This window comes from Acinonyx jubatus, chromosome D3 (genome assembly GCF_027475565.1).
Source record: "Acinonyx jubatus isolate Ajub_Pintada_27869175 chromosome D3, VMU_Ajub_asm_v1.0, whole genome shotgun sequence".
Taxonomy (NCBI): domain Eukaryota; kingdom Metazoa; phylum Chordata; class Mammalia; order Carnivora; family Felidae; genus Acinonyx; species Acinonyx jubatus.
Window position 1 is genome coordinate 87,779,024 of NC_069392.1, and position 18,345 is coordinate 87,797,368.

Below are 18,345 nucleotides of genomic sequence, written 5' to 3' on the forward strand. Positions count from 1 at the left end.
ACTTTTTTTAATGTTTATTATTTTGAGAGAGAGAGAGAGAGAGAGAGAGAGAGACAGATGTGAGTGGGGGAGGGACAGAGAGAGAGGGAGACGCAGAATCTGAAGCAGGCTCCAGCCACTGAGCCATCAGCACAGAGCCCGATGCGGGGCTCGAACTCATGGACTGCGAGATCATGACCCGAGCAGAAGTCCGATGCTTAACTGACTGAGTCACCCAGGGGCCCCTGGAGTTCATCTGAGATTAATTCTAACCACTACATCCATCGTTTTGTCAATACTATGTGCCAGGCACTAAAGTCCTAAAGCATATAAGAGATGTGAGTAAACATTATTCCCAATGTCTAGAAACGTAAAACCAAGTTAGGACAATGATCTTCACATACGGTAAACAATTAGAGCAATATTAAGAGATTAACAATATTAACCGTTGACTGAACAAAGAAGTCTGGAAAAGCAGGGGTTGTTAAAAAATAATCTAGGCAAGAGTTAGAATTTGGATAAACGGTGGATAAAGATGAATAAGTTTAACAAGAGTATGATTCCCAATGAACGCTTACTGGCTGAAATGTGCATGGCAGGCTTGGGTTTGTGAAGAGATCATTCTGAATAAAGCAAAACGTGTAAGGCTGTGTGATGGCTCATTTTGTGTGTCAGCCTGACTCGGTCAAGGGATGCCCGGAGTAAACGGTATTTCTGCGTGTGTCTGAGAGGGTGTTTCTGGATGAGATGAGCATTCATATCAGCGCACTAGAGTAGGCTGCCCTCCTAATATGGGGGTGGATCATCCATCCACGGAGGGCTTGAACAAAACAAAAAATGGGAAGGAGGAATCTGCCCCTTTCTTCCACCTCACGGATTGGGCTGAGCCAGGTCATCTCATCTTGGGCCGTCAGACGTGGGCCTTTCCAGCCTCCCGCTCCCCTCAATCCGTTACAGCTCCGGCGTTCATAATAAAGCTCTCTCAGCTCCCTGAAAGTCCTGCCATCCTCCACCCTATCGGTGAGCCTGGCATCAAAAGCATAAAACTGAGCTGAAGATCTGGACTCAAAAAAGTAGACTGAAGGTTAAAATCTCAGAAGTGCAAGTCGGAAAGAACCTTCAGAGACTCCACATCTTGAGATTCACAGAAGAGGACGCCAGAACCCAGAGAAAGGAAGCCCAGCATTACACTGACAGATCGTGGAGGAGGCGGGACCAGGACGCTGGTGTCTGACTTGTAGTTCAGTCTTCCCCCGCTCTTTTTTGAACATGCCAATTAAATGACCGTCTTTATGTTTCTGATCAGAGTGACCTTAGGTAAGATACCCTTAAAAATAAAGTTTCTCCATAAATTTCTGTTTGGGGAAGTTGGGGGAAAATCTCTCTCACTTTTTCTAGACCCCAAGAGATTCTGTTACCTGCTCCGACTTCTTGGGTTACCAACTATGAAAGATTCACCAGACACAAACACACTTCTATCGCGGGGTTCTACCCGGTGTGAGGTTATCCCCTATAAAAAAAAACTCAGGAGGGTACACGGATCTGCACTACCGAACCACAACGTGTCAGGTCAAAGTCATTCCCTCTGAGAACTTGCTTAAACAAGCAAAACAAGGGCCATCAACAAAAAAACCCTTTCCACTTAAATGTAATGTTATGTGGCCCCAAAGTCCACCAGTTCTAAAGTTTCAAATAGGATCTTCCAATGCAAACACTTAACACTGCCAAAAAAAAAAAAAAAAGGTCAAATAAACATATTGTCCATAAACAATGACTAGGCAAAAATATTTATTTAAAGAGATTATCTTTAATAATCTTAAAGCTCTTAATAGTTAAGTCAAAAATGAAAACAATTCAAAGGAGTTTGGAACATAAACAATTTATACAAGATTTAGAAAAAAGAGCCCAACCATATGTTTTCTATAACTTCTGGACAGTTTTTCTGCACCGCCTAGGGGCTCTCACTGAATCCTCAAAGCCCAGGGACCAGAGGCTTACAGAATCATCTGAATTATTTCTCCTTGTTTCCCTCGAAGATCATGGGATGGAACTTAAAACCAGGCCTATCCCTGTGTTCTTCCACTAACCTGAGACCCATCCTACTCACTCAAACATCTGCCAAGTGTCATGCCAAGTTCTGTCGCTTCCGTTGCTAACGGCACAGCAGGTGGTGGGATCCCCTCCCAGGAGCTGGAGGTCAACAAGGGCGCTAGGTAAGGAGGGATGCGGGAAGTAGGCCTGCGAAGAAGGTTCAGGAGCTGTTCCGCAGGGGCCCCACGGAGGGACGCTCTATGCAAAGGAAACACAAGGGCATCCTGGAGGGACTGCAGGCACTAAAATAACCCGATTTCACCTGTACAAAGATGCCCCGTTTGATAGTTTTTTCACTTGTTTTTGTTATTGGATTGGGGGAGGCAATTAGGAGAATTAAGCACATATCACCTCCCATCGACTTTATAAATAATCCCTTCCCATATCACTTATCAAAATGCAAAATGAGACCCCTCTTCAGTCCCTGCAAGCCCCTTAACCTTCGTGACACCTCCCTGACCACCTCCGTGGGCTCCAACATCCACCTTCTTACACTCCTCAGGTCCCCATGTCATGGTCAGTATTCTAGAAGTTGTGATTTGTACCCCAGCTTTCACAGTTTCTGTGTCTGGGCAGTATTGTCACCCGCACAAGGTCCAGCTTTGCCACATCTTAGTGACGTGACCCAGGAAGGTGCCAGATCCTTCTGAGCTTCCATTTCCACATCACACATACCTTCCCAGGAGAGCAAACAATACAAGGAGAAGAACACCCGGCATGTAACAGGTGGACACAGAGAAGCTTGTCCAGAACCTAGCATGGTACCCGGCCCCCGTAAACTGCTGAAGACCAGTTTACAAACCCAGAAGACCCCCAGCTCTTTCTACCCAGCCCTTCACCTTCAAGAGATTTCTGCGGATTAAATCACAGATGTGCTAAGCCTCACTGTCCGAAGCCATACAACCAAATGACAAGAGTTAGCAGAAGCCACATGTTGCAAGGACAATGAACATTGCCTACATGAAAGCATTCTAAAGGTCATGAAGATGAGGACAGATAGGTGGTGCAGCTGTGAGCCTGCGATTATCCCACAGAATGCTGGGAAAACTTCCTCTCCTTGAAGAAAGAGAATGCCCTGTGGCCAATACTTTTCATTCTACCATCACTAAACTCTCAGCAGTAGAATAAAGCAAGTATGTTAACTACAGACAGAGCTAATCCTTGGATCTCTGAAAGGATCCTAAGTCCCTGATTCTGAGGTGAGGACCTCGGGGTAGAGGGAAGGGACAGGACATGGAGCAAGGGAAAAGAGCAGGGGACACTGAGGCCAGGAGATGAGATGGAACAGCTCCCATATGGCCCTCACGAGAATAAGCAGTCACCAAACTTGAGGGCCCAGGGGCAGGCGGGCTGTGATCTAAGAGGCCGTTACTCAGTCTACGGTCTGTGATCCACTTCGGGTTAGAAGAGCCCAATGATGAGATGACAGGACAGCCTGCATCGAGAATGGGGGGAAGGAGAAGAGAGCTGATGGAGGCACCAGTTGGTTCTGTGTTTTCTCATTTTCTCCCTCAAATCCTTGGCCTAGTTTTCCTTTCATAGCTAGTGTTAAGAATGAATTTGGCTCAAAGCGGTATCTGAGGGCAAGACAGAAATAAAACAAGCTGCCAGGACAGTATCCAAGCCAGCCCCATAGCCACTCTGCTGTATTTTCTAATATTTTACACTTACAAACTTTTAATTATTCATCCAATAAACACTTGTTGAGTCCTTTCTATTGTTGTCAGCATTGTTCTGATTGCTGGGAAACATCAGAGAATAAGGCAGAAAAATACATGCTGGAAAAACGTGTGCTACTGGACTCACGGAGCCCACATCCTAGCAGAGGGAGGCAGATAAGCGAGACGCACAGTGAGGAAATGATACAGCTTGTCAGAAGGTGACGCAGCACGATGGGGTTGGGGGGGCAGGGGGTGGAGGCGGACTTCCACGTTTAAATGGGGGCAGGTCAAGACAAGCCTTATTGAGAAGGCAAACGGGTGAGCCGCGCAGGTATTTGCGGGAGTAAATTCCAGCACAAGGTACTTAAGGTGAGAGGGGTCGCGGCATGTCCACGGAAGAACAGGGGCATCAGTACACCCGGTGTGGGACAGGACGGGAAGAAGACAGCAGCACGAAAGAGCAGAGACAGAACTTGGCACCGACTGACGTGGGACCTTGTAGCCATCAAGCAGACTCTGCCTTCACCCATGAAAGAGACTGCGAGCCACCGAAGGTATTTTCTAACTGTATCGAAATACTCGTCCACAAGCAGCTATGAAAACAGCACAGAGAGGTGCCACGAACCCATCCCCCGGACTTCCCCAGCGATGACACCTTACAGGCCTACAGAGCACTGTCAAAACCTAGGCTTCCTGGCAGAACACGGTCCACCAGACCGACTCCCAGGGAGCTGCTGCGGGCACTCGTGTGGTCCCACGGTGCGCCGGCATCCGGCCTGCAGCGCTGGGCCACGTGTCCCTTCACATAAGGCAGAATGGCTCTATCATCACAAAGGGACCCCCTGCCCGTCTGGTCACCCCCATAACTTATCGGTTCCTCGCTCTGTAATCAGGTCATTTTGAGAAGGTCCCGTAAATGGAACTGCCCCGTAGGCAATCTTCTGAGACGGTCTTTTTCCACTTAGCGCACTGCCCTTGAGACCTGCTCAGGTTGCTCTGTTCCCTCTCCAGTGCGGAGTCATGTTCTACTCCATGCGTGGAGCCTAGCCACTAGCTCACCAAAGAACACTGCAGTTGCTTCCAGTTGGGCGCTATTTCACATAAAGCTACTAGTCAATAGCCATTTTGTATCAATTTTCCAATAGTTGACCGTTGTGAACTACGAATTATTCACCTCATGAACGCCGAGTCCTCCTACACACCAGCATTGTTCTAGTTGCTGAGACTTGTACACAGGCTTTCATGCGGACACAGTTTTCATCTCTTTAGGACAAATGCCTAGGAGTGTGATCTCTGGGTCACATGATAAGTGTACGTTTAACTATTTGTTTTTTATTATTTTATTATTGAGAGACAGAGAGAGCGAGCGGGGGAAGGGCAGAGAGAGAGAGGGAGAGAGAGAATCCCAAGCAGGCTCTGCACCGTCAGCACAAAGCCCCACGTGGGGCTCAAACTCACAAACCGTGAGATCGCGACCTGAGCCGAAACCAAGAATCGGCACTTAACCGACTGAGCCACCCAGGCGCCCCTACGTTCAACTTCTTGAAAACAAGTTGAGCTCCAGAGTGTGCCAGTGTGCATTCTCAGAAGCAATTCCCACTGGAGTCAATACTGCCCCATCCTCGCCGGCATTTGGGTCACCAGTATTTTTTTTTTATCACAGCCCTTCTAACAGGCTTCTGGTGGTATCTCACCGTGGTTTTAACTCGCATTTTCCTAGGGGCTAATGACGATGGACGACTTTTCGTGTGTTTATTTGCTATCCATCTATCTTCTGTCTTTTTGGAAGAAACGTCTATTCAAGTCTTTTGCCTTGGATTGCTTCCTTATTGTTGAATTTAGAGAATTCTTTATACATTCTGGATCTAAGTCCCTTGTCAGATATGAAATTAGAAAAAATTTTCTGCCAGTCAGTGGCTTGTCATTTCATTCACTTAACAAGGTCTTTTAAAGAACAAATATTCTTCATTTTCATCAAGTCCCATTTATCCATTTGTTCCTGTTTGGACCACACTTGCAGCGTCATGTCTAAGAACCGTGCCTAAGTCTCTTCAAAATCTTTTATACTTTACATTTAGATCTATGATCTATATTTGGGTTATTTTTTTTTTTTAATCAAGTGTGAGATTTAAGGCAGGATTTATTTTTCAACTACTGACGTCCAATTGTTCCAAAACCATGTCTTGAAAAGGCTGTCCTTCCCCCATCAAATTGCTTTTGAATCTTTGTCAAACCTCAGTTGAAAGTATGTGCATGGGTCCCTCTCTGGGTTCTCTACTCTGTTCCACTGATCTACTTATGTATATCTCTTTGCCAGGACCGCACCTTGATGGCTGTAGCCATAACTTCAGTCTTAAATAGGGTGGTGTTATTAGCCATGGAAGGGTTTACACAGGAAAGTGACGTCCTCTGACTTAACATTTTAAAAGGTCACTCTAGCAGCACCTGGGTGGCTCGGTCAGTTGAGCACCCGACTTGGGCTCAGGTCATGATCTCTCAGTTCACGAGTTTGAGCCCCGTGTCGGGCTCTGTGCTGACAGCTTGGAGCCTGGAGCCTGCTTCGGATTCTGTGTCTCCCTCTCTCTCTGCCCCTCCCCCACTCACACACTGTTTCTCTCTCTCTCTCTCTCAAAATAATAAAAACATAATCAAATTAATTAATAAACGGTCACTCTACTATCGTGAGAGTAAGTTGTCCCAGCAAGGGACACCAGGCAAGGGGCAGTGGAGACAGACCAGGGAGATAGCAGAAGAGGTGGGAAAAATCGGTCAAAACCTGACTACATCATAAAAGTGGAGCCCACAGAATGTCCTGCTGGACTCACGCAGGGTGTGACATGAGAGAAGGGTCAGACGTGACCTCCAGGCTCTTGACCTGAGCCAATGGACAGAATGGTCATGGAACGAAGTGGCTAAGAGTGACAACGGAGCCAGTTTTAGGAGGGAAGGTCAGCTCAGTTTTCTTTACGTCAGGTGTCAGGAGCCTAGTGGGCATCTAAGTGGAGATGTGAAGCAGGCCGGGAGTAGGAGAATCCCCACGTCTAGGTGAGAGGTCTTTTTGCCCTGGAGGTAAAAATTCACAAGCGGCCAGCACGTGTCAAGTCAGGACACTGAATGAGGAGGCTCAGTTCAACACTGGGCGTGCAGGCACTCCCACCCTGAGGTCAGAGGGGACGCAGAGAGCGGGGCGAGGCAGGTGGGAGGAAAACCAGGAGAGAAGGGGCACCGGAGCCACGTGCAAAAAGCGTCTCCAAGAGAGGGGGACATCTGGTCACGGGGTGCAGGTGAATCGAGCAGAGGAGACTTGCAAACAGACATCACTGGAGACCTTAGCAAGAAGAGTTCTGGAAAACTGTTTAAAAGAGAAGAGCGAAGACGAACTGGGGACAGCAGGCCTAACAACCCTTTCAGAAGGTTCTACTAAGCAAGGGAGCGAAAACAAGCAGGGCCAGGAGGGGAGCAGAGTCAAGACAGGCTGTGGGAATGTGTTTTAGGACAGCAGCAGTATCAGCATGCGTGACGGCCCAGGAGAACCACCCAGTGGGCCGGGGGGTGAGGAGAGGGCTTGTTAAGGCAGAAGAAAGAGCAGCAGGCAGCTGAAGAGGGAAGTGGGGTCATTAGCTCTGGGCAGGACCGTGCCGCGAACCCCCGGCTTTGACTCTCCGCTTTCTTCTCCTTACTTCCTAGGCGTGGTGCTCAGGGCCATTCTTACACTCCACGCTCTGAGGCTATGTCATAATCTGAAAGGTCTTAATAAAAACTTACCAGTTCCTAGATGTTAAGCTTCCGGGACAGAATTCCAGGCAAACATCTGTGGACCAAGAAAGGTCCACAGCATAATAAAACTAGTATGTACCATTTGTATGGAAAGAGAAAAAAGAAGAAAGAAGATAGTAGAGAGAATGGGTCTGTGTTCCTCCATCAGGCTCTCTTCCTCCACCCACTTAAGGAATATTTACTGAGCACTTACTATGTGCCAGGATGAGATGGACAGGGGCCCTGCTGTCTGCTGGGAAGGGCTGCAAACAAGCAAACAAGAAAAACAGCAGATACCGACTGAAGTATTCACAGAGAAGCACAGCCAGGTGAGAGGACAGAAGATTCCCCATCCTGGGAAAAGATACTGAGCTGCGATCTCAAGAGGGTAGTGATCAAGGGAATACACAGCACGCAGAGGGGAAGCCGTACACAAGTTTATAGCAGAAACAAGCCTGACTTTTCTGAGACACAGAGAGAGCCTGAGCGAGGGGTGGAGGGCAGGGGGATAGTGTTACCAGCTGAGGTGGGGGCCAGATCATGCAGACCTTATTAAACCAGGACACAGAGATGCAATTTTATTGTAAAGGCCACAGAAAGCCATTGAAAAGAATTCAACAGAGAAATGGCAATCTATTTACACAACACGAAGCTTTTGATTTTCTTGTAGAAATGACATCCTCTAATATAACAACAACATAGTTCCTCAAACGGAAAACTCAAAGCAACCACCAATTTGGTGAAAGCAGTAAAATCCCGGGGGCTACATGAGGATGTGCTCTGAGACTCCGGCCAATTCTGCAGCCGCGTGGCAGCTGCAACCGTAAAGGCCTAAGACCGAAGGGAAGCGGCAAGAAAGAGGGAGACCTTCCCAGGGTGGGGGGCCTCCTGTGGCTGAGACACTAAGTGGAAGGGTGACGCAGGCAGACAAGGCAAGGCAGGGTGTCACCTACAGCTCCAAGGACAAGGACCCACGATCAGCCAGGGGGTCGGAAGGGGCAAGGGGGGATTAGGTGAACCCATGCAGGGATTTTATCAGAGTAGTAACTTCATCAGATTTCCATTCAGAACAACCCCTCCCAGGGCACTTACTTAAGAGGCCTTTCCAAAACGACCTTTAACCTCTTCACATTCCTAACATAATGTAAACAGCAGTCTCTTCCTTAAACACAAGGACGGGGTGGGGGGGGGGGGGGAAGACATGGATTTGTAAGACCATCCAGGTGACATCTGTGTTAGGAACAGAGTCACCTCCTGCAAGAAACCAGACCGGCTGCCTGTTTCCTTCACCTTCTGGAAGGCAACACAGTAAAATGCCAAAAGACGGAAAGAAAGGCACATTTTTGCCCTTTGACCTTCCAAGAGTTTTCCTTTTTTGTTCACTATTTCCATTCCCAACTACCCTCTACTTTCTCCCTGGTTCCCACAGATCTCCAGACACCGGGTGGAAATCTCAAAGCAAATACAGCAACTGGGTCCCAAATGGATGCCTCTAGTCTTCTAAAGCTCTCCCAGTTACCTTAGGCCCCACGCCCTGGTCAGGGAGTTAGCTGAAGAACGTGGGCTGGGAAGTCCTGCAACCTGGACTTAAATCCTGGCTTTGTCCTCACTGGCCTTGTGACTGGACCAAGACACTGACTCCGCCAGCCACATTTCTCTAATCTTTAAAAGGAGAGGGGTGCCTGGGTGGCTCAGTGGGTCGAGCGTCTGACCTCGGCTCAGGTCATGGTCTCGCAGTTCATCAGTTCGAGCCCCGCGTCAGGCTCTGTGCTGACAACTCAGAGCCTGAAGCCTGCTTCGGATTCTGTGGCTCCGTCTCTTTCTGCCACTCCCTCGCTTGCACTCTATCTCTTTCTCAAAAATAAACAAACATTAAAAAAATTAAGGAGAATACCACCACCAACCCAGGAGGATCATCTTGAGCACTGTAAGTGCAAATGCAAAGGAGGGCTCTGTGCACAAAAAGCATTCAGGAGACTCTCTAGCACATGCTCCATGCTAATCAACGTTCAGTAAGTGTCCACGGCTGTCCCTTTTACCTTAGCCCACTGGGATTTCTACCAGGGGAGGGAGTAGGAAAGACATTTAGGAAACACTTTCTGAAGAAGAGAGGAAAGCGCGCTGGGTATATTTTGTGTCCAATTTTCAGCAGAGCTGTGCAAGACTCAGTGAACAGCCTGTTCATGATAAGCAACAGCAGGCACCGCGAAAAGAACACTCCCTCGGCCTTTACTGCCAAAGTGCAACAGGTGGCCACCCCTAGAAAGTCAGTACAGAAGACCCCGGACGGAGCCCAAAGCCATTAATACCGCCCTCCTCCTCCTCCTCCTCCCCCGGCACGCACTGGGCATCCCGCCCCTCCCCATCAGCAGGGCCAGCTCAGCGCCATCCTGGACACAGCTCTGGGCATGCAAGAAAGTGACTTCTTGCTGTCACCCGTGAGATGTCAGCTGCCACTAACCAGAGGTCGCTTACCAACAGGCTGAGACCGAATTCTACTCACCCTGAGGGAGCAGAGTCCCACATCTTGAACTCACTCTCCTGGTCCCCACACAGGGCTTAGTAAAAGACACAAGCAGCCAGTTAAGAAATACACACGCCAAGTTCAAAGGTAACAGGGAATGGGGCACCTGGGTGACTCAGTCGCTTGAGCGTCCGACTTCGGCTCAGGTCATGATCTCGCGGTTTGTGAGTTCGAGCCCCACGTCGGGCTCTGTGCCGACAGCTCGGAGCCTAGAGCCTGCTTCGGATTCTGTGTCTCCCTCTCTCTACCCCTCTTCCACTTGTGCTCTGTCTCTGTCCCTCAAAGATGAATGAATGTAAAAAAAAAAAAATTTAAAATCAAAGGTATCGGAAAAGCAGCGCGCTTCATAAAGACACAGAGAAGGGCAGTGAGCCACTGCTACTGAAATCCTCCTTTAGCCCGCTGCTACCTCCGGCCACTTTCCTCGGGGCTTCAACATGCACTAGTGCTGGAAACACCAGGAGAAACGAGGTGTTACTCGGAACTGCTGCATTTCTAAGAAAATGTATACGCGAAAGGGGAAAAAAGCATTTCCAGACATGACCCCTTCTGAGAAAAATACACACCCAAATCATACAGGAAAGGAGGAGGGGAATCTTCCCGGGGAAGGAGCAAAGTCTCCCGGGTGTGTAAGCCGTGGTTGTGGCCACGAGGGTGATCACCACGGGCACCTCGGGAAGATGCAACCAGACGTGGAAAGCGTGCAACTCTTCACCCGGCAATCCCACTTATAAACACTTACGTGGACAACAAGATGTACGAGGAGAGAGGATTGCTTACTTGTGTTCTGGGACACATTTCGGTACGACAGAAACAACCAGAAAGTAGGATTTGCTGAAGTAGAATGGTGCCCTCCACACACAGGGGGACGGGGACAGATTACAAAACAGCCTACAGAGTATTCTATCATTCGTGTGAAACAAATCCACGTACAAGGGTGGGTGTGCACACAGCTCGCGGGGACAACGTTCACCAAGACGTTCACAGGGGTCACCTCGGGGACTGGGACTCTGGGCAGTTTTGATTTTTCCCTTGCTCTTTTCCACACTGTCCAATTCCTTTAGTAATCATGTGTTCTTTTCCCCCAAAAGCAATAAAGTCATACGTTTAACAGCTCCAGAAAAGAGATGATATCCCATCAGGCCTAGCACATATTTCTAAAAGAATTATAGTTCAAGTGCATTATTTGTACTTTGGCCCATTTTTGCTTTTCACATTATACTTTGATATATGTGCCTACTCCAGAAATATTGGACCTTCCACACAACAAAAAATAATTATAATGCTTAACTTATAAGAAAACTTTATCCTAGTCAAAATACTTACTTTTCCAAGTGTTTTCGCACATACTCTAATGTTCTCAAACCTGATGCAGAAGACAGAATGTTCCCCATTTAAGAATAAAGAAATGATGTAGGGAATTTACCTGACTCATCCCAAATCAGGTCTAGTTTTCTTAACCCCCATCCAACACTTCCTATGGATGTCTAGTGGGACCTCGGTTGTTCAGACCCCATTATATTAAAAGGTCTTCACCGGTGGTCTTCTATGGTTTGGGAGGACTTTTGGAATACCAGACAGCTGCGCTAAGTAGAAAGGAGCGTGATTTGCCCCTTGATTTAGCCAAACTGGCCTGCATAATCTAGTCTCCCTTCCTTTGGAATTTCCATCCACCTTAAAGATAAATAAAAAACAAGAATTAACAAGTGTTGTTCTGTTGTTGTTCTGACTGTTCCAAAATAAAGTAACTCACAGGCACTCTTGAAACCTCTTCTCAAAAGTAGCAAAAAGTTATCACAAAAAAATAGAAAACAACAAATGTAGAAATATAAGAGGCTCTGCGCCCAGACTCACATTCCCCAAGTAGCCTTGTGAGATGTGGCTCTCCACCTGTTTCCCCAAGACGCCAGAGCCACCTTCACCCCTAAGGATCCCCTTACGTTTTCCTCCTAAAGACTTCATATTTTCTAAGTTTTATTTACCAAACTATGTATGTGAAATAATAACATTCCCATTTTATATTCATCCAAGACGTATTTGCAACCACAGTACCAAATTTAGAATATTATCAAAGTCCCTTGAAAAAAGGAAAGGTACTTAGGATTTTAGCCCTCAATATATATCACCCCATATCAAGGGTATATCTTCTGTGTTTCTCAGAATTTCAAGCACTTACACTCTCTTCCTGGGTCCAGGAGAACTGAGGTCCCCCAGGCTCAGAACCACTGATTTCTGCAAAGTAGGTAGCCATGTTCAAAGAAAATAACAAAAAGTAAATCCCTACAACAAAACACAAGTCTCTGAGCAAAAATGAGCCGACAGCTCTGTGAAGTAGAATGCTGTTAAGGAACATCCGTGGCACAGACACAGAGCATCAGCATCCAGGATGACCAGAAAATGGTCTGTAGAAACAAGTCTCCATTTTGATCCCGTCAAAAAGGGGACAACGTGACACAAAGACATCAGTCTCTACCACATTTTTCAGGAAGAGATGGATTTCACAAATTAAACATCTATTGACTGGAACCAAAAGCAAGTTAACAGAACTTCATCGATTATCAGATACTTTCTTCTTGCCTCCCACAGCTCCTTCAAAAAAGGAACGCATACTGCCGCCCAAATCACAGAAAGGGAAAAGCAAACCATTTTCTTTGTTTGGCACCAAATGCCTACGTTTTCATTGCAAATCACTGCCCCTCAAAGTTCTATAATCGTTAGTCCTGCGACTGATGTAATCAGATGACAAAACCCAACTTCACAAATATAAATTCAAAAACTAGAACTCAGGGCTGAGAAACAAACAAAAAAAAAAACCTAGTTCAAATGGAGGCAACAAAGCTCATAATTCTGTAGGTCAGCATCAGACAGTAACCAAACACCTCTGCTGTTTAACTTGCCATTAATAATGAGCCCGTCTTCCCTCTCAGGTGTCTACCCTCCTCTTGAACAACAAACCAGTTTTTTAAGGCCATTATTTCAAGAGATAAAGCTTGTTACACAACTTAGAAACTTCACCTGTGCCTAAGACTGGAAGGCTAGAATTTGGATAATCCTCTCTCATTTCAACATCACCTGCCAGATTTACACCTTTACCTAAACTCTCCTATTGACACTCAGCGACACAGGATACTACAGAAGAAAAGCCACCAGCCTATCCTGCCCCAAACTAGTACAGGAGTCTGCGTTTACCCGGGCATGGCCCATATGTCAGCTACTGTGTTTTGTGTTTAACCAGAATTGCTGTTTAATTCCTACAATAACCCTGTGAAGTAGACACTATCATCATTCTCCCATTTCACCTTAAAATAAGGCATCTGAGGCAGGGGGTGGATAGTAGAGCAGTACCCCCTTCCACCCATCATGAACATTTTCGCAACATGAATGGAGCTATGCATATAAACGTAGGATATTCTGAAAGGAGAAAATACTCAGTCATGAAAAGTCTTGCTATCCACATGGATGTGTAAATTCATAGTACAGGGAGATCGCACCCATAATGATGGAAAGTTCCCTTTAGAGGTAGGAAGCCCCCTCCCCTTCCAAAATAGTGAAATACCTTTCATACTTAATACGTAAATTAGGGAAAGCAGAACATTCTTTAATTAGCAAACAAAGGCTTCCTGAAATCCTGGAACTTTTTAAATGATGGAAGAAAGGGGGCAGGGCAAGGAAGGAAGAGACAGATATCCTGGTCTCCTTTCTATGTCAAAAGAAGGTAGGAGAGGGGCGCCTGGGTGGCTCAGTCAGTTGGGTGTCCGACTTTGGCTCAGGTCATGATCCCACAGCTCGTGGGTTCGAGCCCCACGTCGAGCTCTGTGCTGACAGCTCAGAGCCTGGAGCCTGCTTCAGATTCTGTGACTCTCCCTCTCTCCGCCCCTCCCATGCTCATGTTCTGTTTCTCTCCGTCTCTTAGTAGTAAATAAACGTTAAAAAAATTAAAAAAAAAAAAAAAAAAAGAAGGTAGGAGATCAACAGCACTGGCCTAATAAAATGATGGAAACAGGAGGGCTCTAGGAAGAATAACACCTGGCAAAGTGTCCTGCGGAAGCTCTCTGAATGAGAGGAATTGTGTTCAAGATGCAGGAAGCTGGGGCGCCTGGGTGGCTCAGTCGGTTGAGAGACTGACTTCGGCTCAGGTCATGATCTCATGGTTTGTGAGTTCGAGCCCTGTGTCGGGCTCTGTGCTGGCCCCTCGGAGCCTGGAGCCTGCTTCTGATTCTGTGTCTCCCTCTCTCTCTGCCCCTCCCTCACTCATGCTCTGTCTCTCTCTGTCTCAGAAATAAACAAACATTAAAAAAAAAATTTAAAAAAAAAAAAGACGCAGGAAGCAACAGGCAGGGATCCCAGAATGGGGTATCATCCCAGAGAGGCCCGCCATCCTGCCACTGTGTCCAACTTCAAAATGTGAGCCACCTTCCTTGGCTACCTTGATCCAGACCCCGCTCTGTGGGCCTATCTCATCCTTTCCAGCCTGCCACTGTGGACTTCAGGCCCTGTTACAGAGCCTAAGGCCCCCCCGGGGTCCACTCCTTGCTGAACTACACTCAAGTGACCCCAGCTTTTTCCTGTGCTATTCCTGTTTCTGCCAACGGAAGCTTCTGGAAACAAAATGATGTCTCTTCTTCTCAGGTTGTAGTCTTCTGAGAGAGATGTACCTCTAAGAGTCCAGAAGATACTGAACTTACTGGTCAAAAGCAAGAGCATAACTACCAGAGAGCAGCGGGGCTCCAAACTCAGGTCACAGACTACAATGGGGAGCATTTTACCAGGTGTCAATTGAGAAAAGAAACCGGAACCACCATATACTCGTTTTCATTTACTGCACTGTAAGTAACTTTTACTTATCCCACTGTGTTAGTTATCCAGTAATAGTGATAAACACACATTCTCAGGCTACTTCGAGAGAGCGTACTGAAAGCAGAGAAATCATGGAATTGGCCGCCGGCTAACTTACCCACCCAACAGCTTGTGCACGTCTCTTACAAGTTAGAAAATTTTGTGCAATGTCCTCTTTCCTGCCTCACCAGAATGAAATGTAAGTGGTTTAAAGGTTAATACTCTTCACCTTCTTATGATCTCCTAAGAAATTTACCCTTAAAGTTATCCAGAATACATTTTATGACAGTGATTCTCCACTGGGACGGATTTGGGGGCATTTGGCAACAATACCGGAGACATTTTGGTGGTCACAACTGGGGCAGGGAGTGCTGACGAGGGGGGGTGGGGAGGAGTGGGCAGGCTATGGAAGCCACCTGTACAACACAATGTACAGGACCGAACCTCCCAAAATAGGAAAAAGAAAAAATCCTTCAAAAAATATCCCATTACTCTTTCCGAAATGTTCTTTTTTTTTACAGACAGAAACAAAGAAAGCACACGCTGAATCGTAAAACTCTTGAATTACACACATACCATGGGAGAGGAACAGTTGCAAGCAGACCTTTGGCATCAATTAGCCCTGACTTTATGCTGCAGCAAACATGCCCGGGCTCAGTGGAAGGGGCAGATCAGATCTGCCTCCCCACTCTAAACCACTCCTAAATCGGGGCGCTATTTTATCTTCTGGCACGGCACCAAATGGCGATTTAGGAGTAAAATGTCTTATTAATAAATATCAGCTTCAACTCTTTTCAAAAGTTTAAAATATCTTTTCTGGAAAAGTCCTCTGATGTAAATTGTGATCCAGCTAAGACCAGGCCTCTATTTTCATTTTCCCCTCCAACTATATAAAAATGCCCGGCACTAAACATTCTCTGGGCAGGGGGAGATAAAGGAAGGGGAGTGTTGCGTTCAGATTTATGATTCAAACTCCCGCACAGTGACAAAAACAAATCCAGAGGTAGCCAAGAAAAGCGTCTTAGAATTTGCTGCAAAACTTATAACCTAATGCAAAGAATCTTATCAAAGGAATGTTTTCTTTTACGTTACGCAAACTTATTTTATAACTTCCAAAGCTAAGGATCAAGTCCCACTGGCAGTTTTCACTACCCTATCCTTCTTCCTTCCTTCTTCACCAAAGCCTCCCACAGGCCGCGGGTTGACTTCCTAGTTCCCGGAGTCCAGCACTACCTCGCTGTAAAGTCCTCTCTGGATGCGGTTAACAATCACCGCGCTCCCTCCTGGGAAACAGGGTGGGCATGGACCGTGGGGGAGGGGGGGCCCGGGGACAGCGGTGCGGACCACACCCCGACCTCTGAATTCAGGGTCCTCTCTTGTGGGATCCCACTGTTCTCAGGATGGGTGCTATCCAACCGGCCTCTCTCTACTGGAAATCCACTCCCGGAATAACAGAAATAGGACGATCCCTGTCTGCGATGGAGACCCCGTTTATGCAAACTCATAAAAGGGTCCCTTCAAAATCCTTCCGCAGCTGCGCCCTCTCCTAGGGAAACAGCTCCAGACCGATTTCGCTTCCCGCTAAGTGCTAAGTAGTGCTCTCCTCCGCACCCGCGAAGGGAGGCAGTTTCTGCCCGAAGTGGGCACGCCGCGGGCTGCTACAATGGCTCGCCGGCGGCGACGCTGGCCGAAGCGCCGCGGAACGCTCCCGAGTGTGCGCGCACAGGTGCGCAGACTCCGGGGGCGCGCTCCCAGGTGTGGACGCACAGGTATGCACACGCAGATGTGCAGAAGCGAGGAACGCTCAGGTGTGCAGAGCCGGGTGCACACACGGGCGAGCACACTCCACACTGCCGCCCGCGTCAACCCCGCCGCGCCGCGAACGACAGACCGGTCGCTGCACGGAAACCCCAAACCCCAGGCGGCGTCACGCCTCACCAACTCACCTCCTCCAAAAACTTGGTCAAATCGTACACCTTGTGGTGCAGGATCAACCAGGTGCTCTTGCTGTGGTTGTGCTTCTGGATCTCTTCCAGGGTGTAGTACTTGACGGTCTGGTCCGACTGCTCGGCCATTTCGGAACGCGGTGGGCCTCAGGCCGTGCAGACACCAGCCGAGCCGGGCGAAGCGGGGCGCGCGTCTCAGCTAGCTGGGCCCGGGACATTCCCGGAGCCCCGGCCCAGCGCCCAGAGCGGGGAGGCCCGCGCCGCGGAGGGGGCGGTGGCGCACGGCCTCCGATGACTGGACAGAATTCCCGTCACTCAATGGGCCCGCCCTCGGCCGACAACCTCCGCCAACCCGAGAGTGCCCCCGCCCAGCGCGCGGGTGTTGACTGGCTGCAGAAGGTTCCCTTCCCAAACCCTGTAGCTGGAGCGCGCTGAGGGCGTGGCCAGTGAGGCGGGCCGCGCGGCGGGGTGGGGCGGGGCTTCCCGTGCGTTTGCGCAGAAGGCAGCGGGACGAGGGGCGGACAGCGCGGGAGAGAGAGAGTAGGAGGCGCCCGGCGGGAGCGGGGACGGGGGCATCAGTGCGCGGGAAGAACCGGCCCCGCTGGGTCGCCGTCGGAGGAGGGTCAGCCAGGACCAGCGCACTGCGCATCACTGCGACTTCGCACTCGGATCAGATCAGCCAGTCCTGGCTGTCACTGTGTAACAAAGGCTCTCCGCAGCGAGTCTGTTAACTATTAAACTGTTAACTAGCCTCGGGGACTTAAAAACACACAGTGCCATCACTCCGCCTCAGCAAACAGTGTGCTGGCCAGAACCGTCGCTCTGTAATTTTGCTTGACACTCTCCGCTCCCCAGGCTTGCCCATTTCTCACAGGGGGAAAAAAAAGGGAAATTATTTGTTCTGTACAAAGCAAAAAGTCCTAATTATTCCTAAAGTTCTGAAGCACTTCTCCGCTTCAGGTAGGCGAGTACCTGCATGAATGCCCTGTCTTGTCTCAACAGTATATTGGTTACATAAATCCTAAAGGATCCATAGCACTTGGAATGGACTCTGGAATACCAACTCCCTAGCTGAGCACTCCTAGTAAGATTTACAAACGTTTGATTAAAAAAAGGGGGGGGGGGGGGACTTGAAATCCCAGCCTGTGATAAAGTAATCCGACATTTATTAAGGCCCTTTTCAGCATTAATAGTTCATTCCAAAAAGACCTACACAAGTTACACATCCAGGTCATGGTTCTAGGGACTCAACACAGCTCTTCCACATTAGAGCCTCATAAATGTGAGTTCCCTTCCCCCCTGCTTACCTCCTCCATAGGAATGCATGGCCATGGAGAAGGAAACACTTTTCCAAACATTCCAAACATTCTTTAGCCTTTACATATGACAGAATACATTGGATTTCATATATTGAACCATCCTTGCATCTCTGGAATAAACCCCACTTGTTTATTGCTAAATTATACTTTGTTAAAGAGGTTTTGAATCTGTGTTTATGAGAGATATTGGTGTGTAGTTTTCTTTCATGCATTGTATTTATCTGGTTTGGGTA

General features: G+C 48.1%; 1 protein-coding gene across 1 annotated transcript in view; it reads right to left on the minus strand.

The window, feature by feature from the left end:
• LOC106982250 (cytochrome b5) overlaps positions 1 to 17,063 on the minus strand; it is a 37,543-nt gene extending 20,480 nt beyond the window's left edge. Inside the window, exon 1 of the mRNA XM_015080413.3 lies at positions 16,794 to 17,063. Coding sequence (XP_014935899.1) covers positions 16,794 to 16,922 — 129 coding nt within the window. The 5' untranslated portion in view covers positions 16,923 to 17,063. The remainder of the gene's footprint in view (positions 1 to 16,793) is intronic.
• Between the last annotated feature and the right edge of the window lie 1,282 nt (positions 17,064 to 18,345).